Here is a 15,407-nt window from a genome sequence, read left to right as displayed (position 1 = left end):
TGTGCAAATATATTGGCAACATTGACCAGTGAAAAGGTGTAGGAAGCTGGCTCTGTATATACTTTACCAAAGTAAGGTATAGTGTGCACAGAGTCCAGAGGTGTGCCAATTTTGCTGGCAAAAGTTGTGTTACACAAAAAGTAACAAACATCTGCAATATTACATAATGTTTGCCAGCACAAGACTTGTTCGGAAGGAAAAAGTCTAGTCCATTAGATCTCCGAGTATGTGAGTGACCAGTCCTAGTGCGATCTGACCAAGAGGGAAAAAGGCTTTGTTTAGGCTCATGAATGGTGGCAGACTGGGAAGTGCTTTGAGTCCAGGACGTTTTACTGCTTGTATCCTCATGTCTGCAACTTGTGAAATCAGGACTTCAAATCAGTCATGCAACTGGATCATTTCAAGTGCAAGTAAGGTCTGGCAGCCGGATTCAGAATCCTCTGAGGTTTTTGTATTTCTTTTCTGGGGATCTATGCTTACACACTGGTGCAAAAATCCAACGGGAGCATCTTAAGGTTCGTGCAATTTACACTGGAGGATTAGGTCTAAAGAGTGGGAGGACCCTATTGAGCATCATCAACAGAAAGGTTACACTTCTGATAACTTTCAATTTGATGGGGACAGAGTTCAGATCAAAATTATGGACAGGTTTTTAACTTTCTGACAAGAGGCTTCTGTTTCTCTTGACCATTTCAAGGAGATCGATTTCCCAGACACTTGTCCAAGTATTACAATATCTGACGTGAATCCATTATTCTGAAAGATCTTCTTGTACAGCTGGGATTTGATGTTTCTCAGCACTCACTGATGTTTCTCTGGTTCTCCTGACCATGTTTTCAATCAAATGTTGGCTGCTAATAACTAAAATGGGACCTGATACATCACAATCATTTAAGAGCCTAATGTTTCAAAGTAAATGTATCTCAAACTAAACTTTTTAAAAGATTCACCTAGGTAAGTCTGGACAAAAAAAGGACCTTTTTGGTTTGTACAATCATTTACTGGCCTTACCTTAAGATACAACTGTTCCTCTAATTTCTCCTGAAGCAAGATCACCTCCACTGCTGTCTTTCGTCGCCTAATAAAGTCAATTTTAGCCAATTTAGCTATTTTTGCCGAACAGTCAGGACACTTAGAGGGCTCGTGAATTTTCATTTCTTTCGCCTACAGGAAAAGACCACAAAATTAAACTCATGCATGCAGTGTGTTGTAAGGGCTGCAGCTCAATTCACCGAACAGCCTGAAGATCATCTTAAAATCTAGAAAACAAATATCTTGGTAAAAGAAATACAGTCTAATAAAATAGCATCTAATGACAGGCATTTTATCATAAACAAGGACTGAGCAATTTTACAGTTTGTAAATGAAGTCCTGCCTCCCCAAAAGTACTCAAAATAACACCAGGCAGAAAGATGTTACTACTAAATTCTCATTCAGCCACCCAGCTTCTGCACGAATCCCACGTTATTCACCTTCAGTGGCACTAGCATTACAGTATATCAGTAAGTATGATGCAAGTACTTCACTTAAAGAGTGGTTTCCATGTGGCTTTGACACACTCGGGAGTATATATATATATATATATATATATATATATATATATATATATATATATATATATATATTCACTGAAAAAACCATAGGTTTCACACAAGTTATAGTTAGCTGTACATTTCACTCGTAAAAAACCAATGAAATTCCACGTTATAGTTAGTGCAGGCAACTATAACTCACGTGACCGCAATCCTCTGCTGATGCTAATACTGTATTTAGACACTTATTTGCCCATGTCTTCTTCCATTAAATTTTAGCTATACATATATTACAAATATTTTTTTCATAAAGACACATATGTCATTAGCAGTGGAATTTCATTGGTTTTTTACGAGTGAAATGTACAGCTAACTATAACTTGTGTGAAACCTATGGTTTTTTCAGTGAATTTGCAAGGTTTTTTAAATGCTAATTCCTAACTATAACGTGTGTGAAACCTATGGTTTTTTCAGTAAATTTGTACGTTTTTTTAAATGCTAAGTTACTTTACGCCGTTCGTGCCGTGCGCGCCCACTTCACGCAGTTCGTTCCGTGTGCGCAAGGTGCGCTTCGCGCACCGCGCGCGCACAGTGAGCACGCGGTGCGCTTTGCGCACCGCGCGCCCACTTAACGCAGTTAGTGCCGTGCACGCACGGTGGGCACGCGGTGCGCTACGCGCACCGCGTGCCCACGTTAAGCTGGATGGGCCATGAACGCACGATGCCCTTCGCGCACCGTCCGCACACGGAGGACATATTATGCGCTTCGTTCTGAAAGGTTTTCTGTTATATGTTCATTTACTTGTTATATGTCATTGCACATGGGGGGGGGGAAATATGTTTTTTGTTTTTTTTTAAATACTTTTTTACCGTACGCGTACGGTAAGCGTATTCGGCGTTTTATCAAAAAAAATATATATATTTTTTGGCCTTGGATGGCCTTCTGGCACACCATAACCAAGGCTAGGTGGTTAGGAGCTGTCTAGCCTGCCCCCTTTTTATGATATCCAACTTTGTTTTTCCACCACCCCTCCGAGTGCGAGAGAGAAAATGGCGGCCGACACTTCCTGGTTTCGACCGATTCGAATGTTTACTAAGATCTAACAGCCAATCAGAATCGCGCTCGCGCACGGCACCGTACGCGTACGGTAAGCTTACGGTGCGTGCTCGGAGCGCGCTTACAGATATATATATTGATTTAAATGCTATTTTCTCAGGAATTACTGAACAGATTTACACCAGACCTACAAAAGGCACTTCCTTGACCTGAGGACTACCTCTCTGCCAAATTACAAGTAATTCTGTTCAGCCGTTCGGGCTGTAGCTGTGTCTAAAGGTCCTATGGAAAAATGCATGGGGAAAACGTGTTTTGGGACCCCCCTTTTTTCTAAGCCCCCGCTTGACGAATCCCCCCGAGACTTTCAGGGTAGGAGCGGAGTGTAGCGCCCCATTAGTTTTGAACATTTCGCGAGGATTCGTCGACCGGCGCCAAAGTTATTCCAAATAGAATGTTGCGGATTTCCTATGGAAACAGGGTCCTAACTATAACTACCTACTGGCGACCGCCAGTAGGTAATATATATATATATATATATATATATATATATATATATACCAATTCATAAAACATTAGGGTGATGACGCCTATATTAGAACATTCAAAAAATATAAGGAGGATGAATTACAAACAAAATCCTACTAACAGGCTGTCAATTGGCAATATAATACATTTATGGCATCAGAAAGGAACATTTACTAGTCAATTATACAAATATTTTATTGACCAGCATTGCTCTGGATTTCTAGGTTGGACTGTTTTATTTTATAAGCGCGGTCAGTGAAGAAACCGGTCTCTGATCCATAAGAGGACCACGACAAATAATAAGTTATTTGAAATCAAGAAAAAAATATTTCCCTGTACTCTCAAAGTATCAAAGACCAATCCCTTTCAGGAATTGATGAAGTGGCTTTTAATGTTGTGGCTTTCTTGGTGTGGACTTTACTATGTAGAAGTACGTATAGATCGGGGTCGCAATGTATAGCTTTTATGGTGACCACTCCTTTCTGGTGCTACTAAGTTTAAAGTGAAGGTTTTAAAAGCGGAATCTCACTGAAATGATTTTTGAGCCTTCACTGTGCTCCGTGCAAGATCGTTCCTGCTTGATTAAGTCTAGGGGGTTCTAGTCCATATACATTGGGGCAGCCTCCCACACTAACAGTAGTTGCCCTGTTTGGAGTGACAACTCTTATTAAATGTTAACCGAGAGAGACTCTAGTAGTTGATTCCACCTAGGAATGACCACAGTAAGTACTCTGCAGACAGAACTTCAATTTATTGCAGAATGAAAAATTCAATAGGCTGGAGGCCTTTCTAATTCTCTAGAAACCAAACAAGTGTCCTACTTCGGACCAACATAGTTCAGATATAAACAGGCAAGTCCTCCCTTCACAGCGAAACTATGCAAAACGAATAGGAAACAAGCACTGACAAAGCCAATAGGTCTGACACTGGCTGCCACCCTACTGGCATGACTGAGGCTTGTTTTGTAAACCTTTATTCATTCATTCTTTCAGAATGGTTTATTAACAATACTAAAGAACACTTTATTGTTGGGGGAGCTGTCGGACACGTGCCAAAAATAAACAATCAGCTAAGGACAAAAATACTTTTTGGGTTTTAAAAAATAGACATTGCAAACTTAATTCCTGGCACTAAAGCAAACTACTTCATATACGGATGTGCAGCTTGTGTAAGAGCAGAAATCCACCATTCACTGTGAAGTGGGTTCACCTGATGCACCAGTGAGCGGCAGAAAGATATGAATCACACATAACTGACCAATGGATGAAGAGGGCTGGCTACCAGCTCCTATACGACAGAGTGTAAGCGTATGTGAATGTCTAGTGTATTCTATTAAAATCAGAAGGACTTGGCTACCAGACTAAAAATTAAGGTAACTCAAGCAATAAAATTAAAAGTGAATGCTTAGAAAATTTCAATATGCTTCAAGTCAATACGTATCCCTATATTTAAAAAAAAGAAATCATGAACAGTACATAGCACTCCATAGGCAACAATCGATAAGATTAGACTTAAATTCATTTTATTCGTCAAAAGCTGATTAATTCCACTAAAAGCCAGGATTATAACAAGATTGTGCAAATATAGGTCATGGCCTTTAAGTACATTTTATCCCGATAATCAATTTCAACAATGGAAAAAATCAGTACATCACGAAAAACAAAATAGAGCCCCTTTACATTCTTTCCAAAGTATTACTGTCACAAGACAATCTGGATGTTCTGAGCCTAGTAGTTGGGTGATATCCCAGTGCTTCTTTACATAACCTAGACGTAAAGCTCAAAATAAAAACTTAAACCCAGTGTTTCAGGAATGTTCTTACTTTGGAGGAGAGAGAGCGCGACAGGTGACTTTAACATTGTATCATAGGTCTATGTAGTCAAGATTGACGCCAAGATTGAAGCACATGCTGTATCACAGAAGAAACACTGTTCTCAATGAGGTTTGTGTGTTTTGGATTGAAGCAACTGTTGCTCAGCAAATTCAGATAAAAATTCCAATAACAATTTCCCGAGCATCGCCAAATCATTAGAACATAATCAATAAAAGAACCTTTTGCCTGTATCTAGTGAACGTTTAATCAAGTAGTTAGCAAAAGTTTCATCACATTCCTCTCAAACATGCCCATGAATATATTTGTGTGAGTGGGAGCAAATATGACATCCATAGCACTTCCTTGGAGCTTTGAAAAATATAATTAAAACATGCATGAAGCATGCTGGTTAGGCACAAATCCAACATATCGATTATTACAATAGAACATTGGAATGTTGGGAGCTCATTTGAAGGCTATGGAGTGGCTCCGGGCTTGTAATGGCTGGTATAAGCCTTCTTCTCAAACATCCCAATGTTTGGCTTTCTCGCTTTTTAATTAAGAATGTTCTACCCTTAGTATGTGGGAAGATCCAATAGACTTATAGCCCTTCTACCTCGGGCTATACCTGTTGTTAAAGACCCTCACATTCGTTATTGGCCCTGTGACTCGGGCCTATAACTCTGGTTCAGGGCCTTTAACAACTTGGTAAGCTTCTCTGCAACTGGCTATATTATTAGAGGCTACATAATAGGCTGGTAAACTTTGCAGGTAAGAACAGAGAACAGTGATTCTATCTGATTCTTGAACAGACTTATGTAAGCTTACTATACCAAGTGTGGCAAGCAGATAAGTTATCTTACCACTTCACGTCATGGAGCTAGCTGGCCACATTTTTCGTATCTCTTGTATATAAACGTATGTCTTGATAAAGAACTGTATCCAATGGCCTATATGTTAGAAACTCTTGGACATTTCACAGTTTATTCTGATATTATTTACTGGTTTTCCTGATAGTGGGTGTGCCCACGGTTACACACTTAACGTAGATTATAGCGGTTGTTAGATGTGTCATTGTTCTTCTTAGGGGTTCAAGATAAGTGATATATTGACCATGCGATGGACATCAAGTTTTTCAAATTACATTGAGAACCATTAATTTGTTGCGACACCCAAGGCATTTGGTCCTCGGTCTGTACAAATATATTTCCCTCTTTGCCAAATTATTTTACCAAAATTGATTGTAAGGCAAGAGCTTTTTTCTAGTGCAATTATGTGATAAGACTTACTTCTAGAGTTACACTGACAGATAAGTGTTCAAGATACTATTTCGCTTTGCTATAAAATAGGACAATTATGTTTCTTGGTGAGAGGTAAGGAGGGACTGCAAACGTTTCTCTGAGATTACTTCATCACCAATTCTAGTGCAGCGTCCTCTGCTTCTATGGATTCTTCACTGCTATCAAGTTATCCTAATAGAGCATCGCAAACTGGTGTCTTTCCCAATGGTCAAAAGGGGAGCCCAAACACGCCAACATCAAATACATGCTGCTGCTCCTTGCCAGACTAAAAGTGATAGCGGATAGCTCATCGTTCTTTGACAACACTGAGACTACATAGGCCTGGCTGGAAACGCACCTGGTGAGCACGGACAGCGCATCTGGAACCCAACCCCCACTACCTATGAAATGAAGGCAATTTCGATGCGCCCCCAGGGGACTCTCGAGGCAGCGGCGGAACAGGATAGGGCTGCAGCGGTGGCTACTGCAAATGTTTTTTGAATATTAGAGGCACAGGACCTGAGTGCGCACTTCCTCGACACCTCCTGGAGTGACTCGGATATGTACACCCGGATGGAGGCGATATGCGGGGAGCCTGTGACTGTGGAATCTACCAGAGTTGAACTAAACTCATGACAGTGCTGGGGCATTACTGTGTATTAGGGAATCTTGTCCACCCGTGGAAAGGTGTGTGTGGAGTTCCTACAACATCAAGATGAATTCAGGTGATGGGCAGAATGGACAGCTCCAGAGAGCGACCCTTGCGCCCCTTCCATTTCTTCCCTGTACACCCATGAAATGGAAGAAAGGACAATTTCTAGACAGCTTATTGTTGTTGTACGGATGGCTGTTGTCTCTACCCTCTGAAGAGGAAGTTGAGGATTGTTTTATTGTTGCGTGGCCCGGACGTTATGCTCAAACAATCAATCAATCAGGGGTTTATAAAGCACGCTACTCACCCGTGAGGGTCTCAAGGCGCTAGGGAGGGTAATTGGGGAGGAAGGGTGCAGCTCCAGATTAGTCGAAGAGCCAGTTCTTGAGGCACTTCCTGAAGGTGTGCAGAGTGGTGTAGTGTCTGATGCTGACTGGGAGCTCGTTCCAGGTCTTGGCTGCAACGTAGAAGAAGGCTCTTCCACCTGCTCTGGTTCTGCGGTTGCGTGGGGTCTCTGCCAGGGCGAGGTCGGCAGAGCAGAGGTTCCTTTTGGGTACGTGGAAGGAGACTCTTTAATTGAGGTATTTGGGTCCGATGGTGTAGAGGGATTTGTAGGCATGGGTGAGTATCTTGAAGGTCACTCTCTTCTCGATGGGGAGCCAGTGGAGGTCTTGTAGGTGCTGGGTCATGTGCTTGTGTCGTGGGGTTCCGAGGACGAGTCTGGCTGTGGTGTTCTGGATGGTTTTGAGCTTGTGTAGCAGGGTTTTGTTGATACAGACGTAGAGGACGTTGCCTTAGTCCAATCTGCTGGTTAGGAGTGTGTGGGTCGGGAGGGATCCACTTGAATGTCTTGCGGAGGATGCGGAAGGAGTTGAAGCAGGTGGAGGCGACTGCGTTGATCTGATGGGTCAAGGTGAGGGAGGAGTCTAGAATGATGCAGAGGCTCCGGGCTGATCCGTCAGGGTGGGTGGGTTTCTGAGGGCAGGGGGCCACCAGGAGCTGTCCTAAGCAGTGGGGGAGGGTCCGAGGACGAGGACCTCGGTCTTCTCAGAGTTCAGTTTTAGGCAGCTGTTGTTCATCCTGGCTGCAACATCTTTTATTCCTTCTTGGAAGCCAAGTCTGGTGTCTTCGGGGTTATTCGTGAGGGAGAGAATGAGCTGGGCGTCGTCGGCGCAAGATACTATGCTGAGCTCATGCTGTTTGACGATGGCGGTGAGGGTGGCCATGCTGATGTTGAAGAGCGTGGGGCTGAGCGAGGATCCTTGGGGTACTCCGCAGTTGGTCTCAGTAGGTTCGGAGAGGAAGGGAGGGAGTCTGATCCTTTGTGTTCTGCCGGAGAGAAAGGAGCGGATCCAGTCGAGGGCGGTTCCCCGTATGCTGGTGTCTTGGAGTCTGGCTGCAAAAGTCCGATGGGAGATGGTGTCGAAGGCTGCAAAGAGGTCTAGTAGGATGAGGGCCGCAGTGTGGCCCTGGTCGAGTAGCATGCAGATGTCATCGGTGGCGGCAATGAGGGCAGTCTCGGTGCTGTAGTTGCTGCGAAATCCGGACTGGGAGGGGTCGAGCATAGCGTTCTCTTCGAGAAGGTGGTCAGTTGGGTGTTGCTGAAACTCTCGGTGACTTTGGCTGCGAAGGGAAGGAGAGAGATGGGCCGGTAGTTTTTCAGATCCGTTGGATCGGCTGAGGGTTTCTTGAGGAGAGGTTTCACCTCTGCCCGCTTCCAGTCGTCAGGGAAGATGCCAGAATCGAGGGAGGCGTTGATGGTCCGGCCTAGTACGGGTGCTATGGCGGCTGCTCTGCGGTAGATGTGAGGTGGGCAGGGGTCCGTGGGGGCTCATGAGTGGGTGTTCTTCATGGTCGTGGTGGTGTCTTCAGTGGTGGAGGTTTCCAGGTAGTGATGGTCGGCTGGTTGTCAATGGTGGGGAGGGGCGCAGTGTCTGGAGTCTGTTCGCTTAAGTTGTCGTAGAGGGCCTGGATTTTCAGGTGGAAGTAGGAGCTGAGCTTGTTGCAGCGGTCCTGAGAAGGTGTGATGTCCGTGGCTTCGCTGGGAGGTTGAGTGAACAGCTGTATGACGATGAAGAGTTCTTTGGCGTTGCTGAGGATCCTGTTCTTGAGAAAAGCTTGCTTGGTGGCTCTAATCAATGCACTGGTGGTATTCATTCATGGCGTTTCTGTAGTTGTTCTGGTCTTCGGTAGTTTTCTGTTCCGCCAGAGTTTCTCGAGGTGCCTGCAGGTGCGCCTGGCTCCTTGGAGGTCGGTGGTGAACCAGGCGGCCTTCAGGGGGAGTTGTTTGATGGGGTGGCGGTGGGGTGCGAGCCTGTCAGTGCAGCTGGTGATCCAGCAGTGTAGTTCTTTTGCTGCGGAATTGGCATCTGTTGCGGTGGAGGGGGGGCTGTGGAGGAGGGTAGTGTTGAGGTGCCCTCTGTGATCTTGCTCCAGTTCCTCCCTGGCAGCGCGGGGCAGGTTTGGGTGCGGTGGTGGTGTTGAAGGTGAAGTGTACGCAGTGGTGATCTGACGAGAGGGGTTGCGTGGTGTGGCTGAAGTGGATGTTTGTCCCTCCTGCGAAGATGCGGTCCAGGGTGTGTCCTGCTCTGTGGGTGGGGGTGATGACGAGCTGCGTCAGCCCGAGGTTAGTGAGGCTGTCAAGGAGGGTGGTGGAGTCTGGGTCGCTGCGGTTGTCTAGGTGGAAGTTCAGGTCTCTGATGAGAATGTAGTCCATGGAGGCGATGGTGTGGGGTGCAGCGAGGTCGGCAATGGTGGTGGTGGAAGTGTCGCAGGGTTCGGGGGGTCTGTAGACAAGTGTCCAGCGTAGCGTGGTCCTGGGGCTGGTTTGGATCTGGAAGTGGAGGTGCTCTGTGTTGGAGCGGGGGGTCGCTTGTGTTGGAGGTGTTGAGTCGAAGGGAGCTATGATGGCGAGTCCTCCTCCTGTGCGGTGGGGGCGGTCCTTTCTTTGGATCTTGCATCTATTGGGGATGGCAGTGGTGATGTTGGGGCGGAGGTGGCATTGGTCCATGTTTCCATGAAGAAGGCGACGTCTGGCGAGAGGGTGTCGATCAGGTCCCTTATCTCCGTGGCATGTCTGTGGAGGGAGCGTACGTTGGGAAGGATGCACATCAGGGATTCGGTGGCGCGGGCGTCCGTTGTGGGTTCTGCGGCCATGGGAGGGGTGTTGATGGTGAAGGATAGTCTGCAGTATCGGCAGGAGGACTGCCCGTGGGTGGGGTTTGGCGTCGATCTAAGGCAGTGGTTGCTTCTTCTGGGGTTGAGTACGATGAGGGCTGGCGCTGGTCACGGTTGGATAGCGGAAGGGCGCAAATGGACTTGCCTTTGGCACGCCTGCTGGGCGACTGCGCTGCGGCCACCGTTAAGTAGGGGAGGGGGTGGGAACGAGAGGTAGGGAGGCGGGAGAGGGGGCTGTGCAAGGGGACAGGGCCAGCGGTGCTAGAGGGATTAACAGGAGGAAACAGCTATGGGGCAGAGGAGAGAAAATTATAATTAAAATAAATATAAGTGAGGGTGAAAAATAAAGAATAAAGTTAAATCGAAATAAGTGCGAAAAATAAGAATAAAATTAAATAGAAACCTGGGCGAGAAATAGGGATTAAATTGAATAAGGGTGAGAAGGGGACACCAGGCAGGCGGAGACAGGTGCAGCTCTGAGGCAGGAGTCCGAAACGGGCTGCCGGCGCGAACCCTCATCCAGGAGGAGGACTCGACGCTGCAGCGAGGCGACAGATGCGGAACTGCCGGGGAAAGTGCTGACGCAGACCTGAGGTCAAGGTCTCACTCGCGCTCCCCCGCAGCGGCCACTATTAAGTAGGGGAGGGGGGCGGGAACAGGAGTTAGGGAGGTGGGAGAGAGGGTTGTGCAAGGGGTTGGGGCCGCAGGGGCAGCAGCAGCGGGAACCAGCGGTGCTAGAGGGATTAACAGAAGAAAACAGCTAGCAGGCCAGAAGGAGGAGAGAAAATGAAAATGAAAATTAAATAGAATTGAGTGCGAAAAATAAAGAATAAAGTGAAATCGAAATGAGGGCGAAAAATAAGAATAAAATTAAATAGAAATGAGGTCGAAAAATAGGGATTAAATTGAACGAGGGTGAGAAGGGGACACCAGGCAGGCAGAGACTGGTGCAGCTCTGAGGCAGGAGTCAGAAATGGGCTGCCGGCGCAAACCCTCAACCAGGAGGAGGACTCAACGCTGCAGCGAGGCGACAGATGCGGAGCTGCCGGGGAGAGTGCTGACCCAGACCGGAGATCAAGTTCTCACTAGCGCTCCCCCGCAGCGGCCGCCATTAAGTGCCAATTATAAAACTGTAAGATTGCACTTGACCAGGTGGCACAGCACTATACCACTGAGACAATGCAGGTCCCCGCTCATGGCCAAACCCCAAGACAACACCATTTACGCACCTTGACACAGCCCACCAATAGCTACTCATTCCTGAGATGGAATGTGAGGGGCATGAGCACATAGTCTAAAAGAAACAAAGTCCTGAAATACCTTAAAAGACTGGGTGTGAACATGGCCCTCCTGCAAAAGATGCACCTGATAAATAATGAGATTCCCAAGCTAAAGCTGAGATGGCGGGGTCAAGTCGACACCATGGGCTTCTCCTCCAATGCCCGGGTTCCTTAATCTAGATAAAGGCTGGAATTCCCTTTCAGCCAATGTCCACACACAAAGAGGTCAAGTATATGATCTTGCAGGGACGCCTTGATGGGGTCCCTATAGTACTGGGCAGTATTTACATGCCGATCACAGGGTAGATTCAATTCCTTGCCTCCCTGGCACCAATTCTATCAGATAGGGAGAAACTGCCATGGTTACTTGGCATCAACTATAAGTGCATAGCGAATGTGCATGCTGACCGCTCCAACCCACCCACCTCTACCTGACATACCTACCATTCGACTTACCCATGAGTTTGAGGCCTGGACGATACATTGGGGACTGAGAGACGCTTGTTAAATAAACACTGGGCATCAAAAAGACTACAGTAGTCCAGAGAAATATTCCCCTTTTTGGCACATATACGGATAACCTCACAAACTCATACAGGTATCAAACTCAATCAATCACCAGAACAAGACACCAGAATCTGAACCCAGTCCCAAATTGTTGTGAGTAAAAAATACTGTATTTTATTAAAAACATAACACAATAAAAAATGTGTGACAGTTACAAAACAATAAAATCAACGCTTGACGTTATATTTGTTGTACAATAAACAAGCAATAAAAATTACAATAAAAAAGCAATTCAAAACATAGGGAGAACACAGGTAAGAACAAATGTTTTCTAATCCAAAATACAAAGGAAGACAAAAGACCCAAATCAACTACTCTCCACAGTGTAGATACTGCTATTTAATTTTTCAGAGAACAGATGTCACTCCAGTCTATAGTCTGCCTTTTTTGACTTGCGTCGACGCGTTTCGGTGGAGGACTAAGGATAGAGGACCACCTTCTTCAGGACAATTTATTCTAATCTCCCACGGTACAGACAATCTTATAGGTTGACCAGTACATCCAAGAGGTCGGTACTAGTGGACTTCTTGCCTTTTAGTTATAAAGAAGAATGCGCTTAATTCAACGGGAACATAAAGGAGCAGGCCTTTTATTCTTCCTGCCTTTCACTGTTTGGTTTCGATCAGGATGCGAAGGTATATGAACAGATCTTATATTAGAACTGAGTGCTTTCACAGATACAGCTCGTCTATAGAATAAGAATGATGCTGTGTTCTTTTTAAAGGACACCCTCATGGGGAGCCGTTAATTAGATCCCCAATATATTTAAAAGATCTCGGTGTTGCGTTGATTCTCGAGATTCTTAGATTTCCGGTTCCAAGCGCGTGGATACCTCGACCTGATCCCAGGAGCAAAGCGTACTTTATATATCAAAAAGACTACTCCTTTCACTCCCCAATCCACGATTGACATGCAGAATGGGCAAAATATTATGCTCTCACAGACTCTCTCCACAGGCATGGAATATCTACGAAGTTCCCGGTCAGACCACAATCCTCTAATATTGACTCTCCGCTGGTGCAATCATCGAACCCCCATACCAACATGACAATTAAAGGTGCGACTTCTGCAGGGCCCTCTTTTCAGAGACCATTTAGGAGACAGTACCTGTATATATTTAACTCACAACGAACACACAACTACCTTACGCGGTATTGAGCAGGAGGGCTTCAAAGTGGTGGTTAGGGGACACTGTATAGGGCAAGTAACGCAGATTAGGAAGACACTTGAATCTGAGATCACCGTGATAAAGGGAGCAATCAACACATTAGAGGAGAGAGCGCAGAGGTGAAAACTCGTTGGACAAGCCCTCCATGCCTATTCCTACCGTATGTACACAGCACTGTCTCACACAGAGTGTTAGCATAGCTTATATGCAAAGAAAGTAAATGCCCTTTCCCCAAGTCACTAGTATCAGAACTCCTACAGGTAAGATAGTACGCACCCAGCTTGAGGTGCACAAGGAATTCACCAGGTACTATACCGACCTGTACACGCCACACATACAAGCCTTGGACCACTACATTGCTTCCTTCTACCAGAGACAGCCATGGAAGCATTAGGCAGCCCCATAACCGAAAATGAAATAAAAGCTGCATTGAAAACCCTGGCGTGCAACAAATCCCCAGGCACTGATGGTATACCGATGGGATTTTACAAACTATATTCCTCCACCCTGGTACCGCGCCTGGCTGACGTACCAGGAGATACTCACAAGGTTAACCCTACCGGCAACAACTCGAGAGGCGCTCCGAGTCTATGTCGCCAAGCTAGGGAGGGGAGACACCTGATGTCTCCTCCTACAGAACCCTTCCAATGTTGGACCTGGATTATAAAACACTCCGTAATGTTCTGGCTGATCGACTTAGACTGCACTTACAGGCTCTAGTCCACGAGGGTCAAAATAGGTTCATCAGGACACTCTTCCGAAATACTGAGACAGACCCAGAGAGGGACTTAGACTTGTTGTTCCTGCCACAGACTGCCAAAATGTCATTGACACAATGCACTGGTAGTTTCTGAAAGCAATAAAGCAACGGATGGCCTCAGGCGTGGGTTGGGAAAAGTGGATGCTGCTCCTCTATGTCGATGTATGGACCAGAAGGAGCATGAATGGCTGCATCTTGAAGCAGAGGAACGAGTCAGGGATGCCCACTGTCCTCAAAGCTGCACGCTCTAGCACTGGAGCCTACGGCGGAGGGACACACATGGCAGGGGATCCAACTATGTGACAGCGTACACTGCATATCCCTCTACGTTGATGATATGCTGCTGTATTCGCAAGTGGCAGCCACAGGCATACTGTGGCGTGTGAGGCTCCTAGACAACCTGTGTAAGTTATCAGGACTCTGCACAAACGGGTTCAAATCATGCGCATTCACGCTGACTCTGCCTCGCCTATGGGCGCCCCTCCGCCTATGGGACTCCGATGGGAACCAGTCCCTTTCAAGTACCTTGGAGTGTGGCTCTATCATAGGGAGGCAGAAACCCAAGAGGGGAACCTTGGAGGCGTGTTATGGTGTCTATGTGGCAGCTTAGATTTCGAACGTAAAAGTAGCTGATAATAGCACTGATCACCCTATCCAAAATGGTGATGATCCCACGCATGCTTTACCACTTTATGAATCTCCTTGTTTGGATCCCATATACGTGGTTCAAGACAGCAAATACACTACTAAGAGACCTGATATGGGATGGAGGCAGACAAAGTGTCACTGACCACCCTACAGTGCCATGACGAAATGGAAGGCTTTAGGGCGCCAGATTTTGAATTATACTATCATGTTGATCAGCTGCAATGAGAGGCCGAGAGGTTAGATGGATTCAGACTAGCCCAACTGGGACAGATGAGCGACAAACAATGGGAGGCCTTTTTGGTTGCCCTTATGCTGGGTTTTAAACTTCAAGAGCCCAGATCCACTAACTTAGTGGCCACTGCTCTCCTATGCTGCGCAGGGTGTTGTGGAAGACGGCACAGCACCGGAGGTATGCCCTGTCAACTCCCCTAGTGAGCCTTCCGATGGCGAGAGGAGGCTTTTTTACCACGAGGTGAATGCGGACTGGACAACTGCAGGAATTACCATGGTAGGAGTACTGTTAAGCAAAGGGAAAACTATGCGCACTGCACTTCTGATAGATGAGGAGGGACCCCCAGAGTCACAGTTCCCGACCTATGGGACATTAGCACACTCACTAGAGGTATTGTGGGAAGGTGGCTGTACTAAACCAGAAAACGCACAATGTCCTGCAGGTCCTGCTGACTTTCAGCAGGGGCCGCAAACTTATATCTTGGCTATACAAATCTATCCAAATGATGTCCACAACCCAGTTATTGACACAGAGATCGTACTGGGAGAGGGCAATAGGATGGAAACTGAAGGATATAGAATGGAAACACAATGGCTCACCCACACAAGGTCTCCAGAAACACTAGATTGCGCTACACACAATTTAACAACCTACACACCATAAACCTCACCACTCGCGATCGTGATTGTGACTTTGTATGTGCTTTGCCTGTCATA

At 46.2% G+C, this 15,407-nt stretch overlaps 1 protein-coding gene across 1 annotated transcript in view; it reads right to left on the bottom strand.

Moving 5' to 3' along the window:
• Window positions 1-15,407, bottom strand: part of C5_2H8orf48 (chromosome 5_2 C8orf48 homolog) — a 285,118-nt gene that overhangs the window by 43,596 nt on the left and 226,115 nt on the right. Inside the window, exon 5 of the mRNA XM_085608284.1 lies at window positions 1,012-1,164. Within this exon, the coding sequence (XP_085464410.1) occupies window positions 1,012-1,164 (153 nt within the window). The remainder of the gene's footprint in view (window positions 1-1,011; window positions 1,165-15,407) is intronic.

Source organism: Triturus cristatus, chromosome 5_2 (genome assembly GCF_964204655.1).
Source record: "Triturus cristatus chromosome 5_2, aTriCri1.1, whole genome shotgun sequence".
NCBI lineage: Eukaryota > Metazoa > Chordata > Amphibia > Caudata > Salamandridae > Triturus > Triturus cristatus.
The sequence above is the reverse complement of the archived record's forward strand: the minus strand, read 5'-3'. Positions and strand labels throughout refer to the sequence as shown.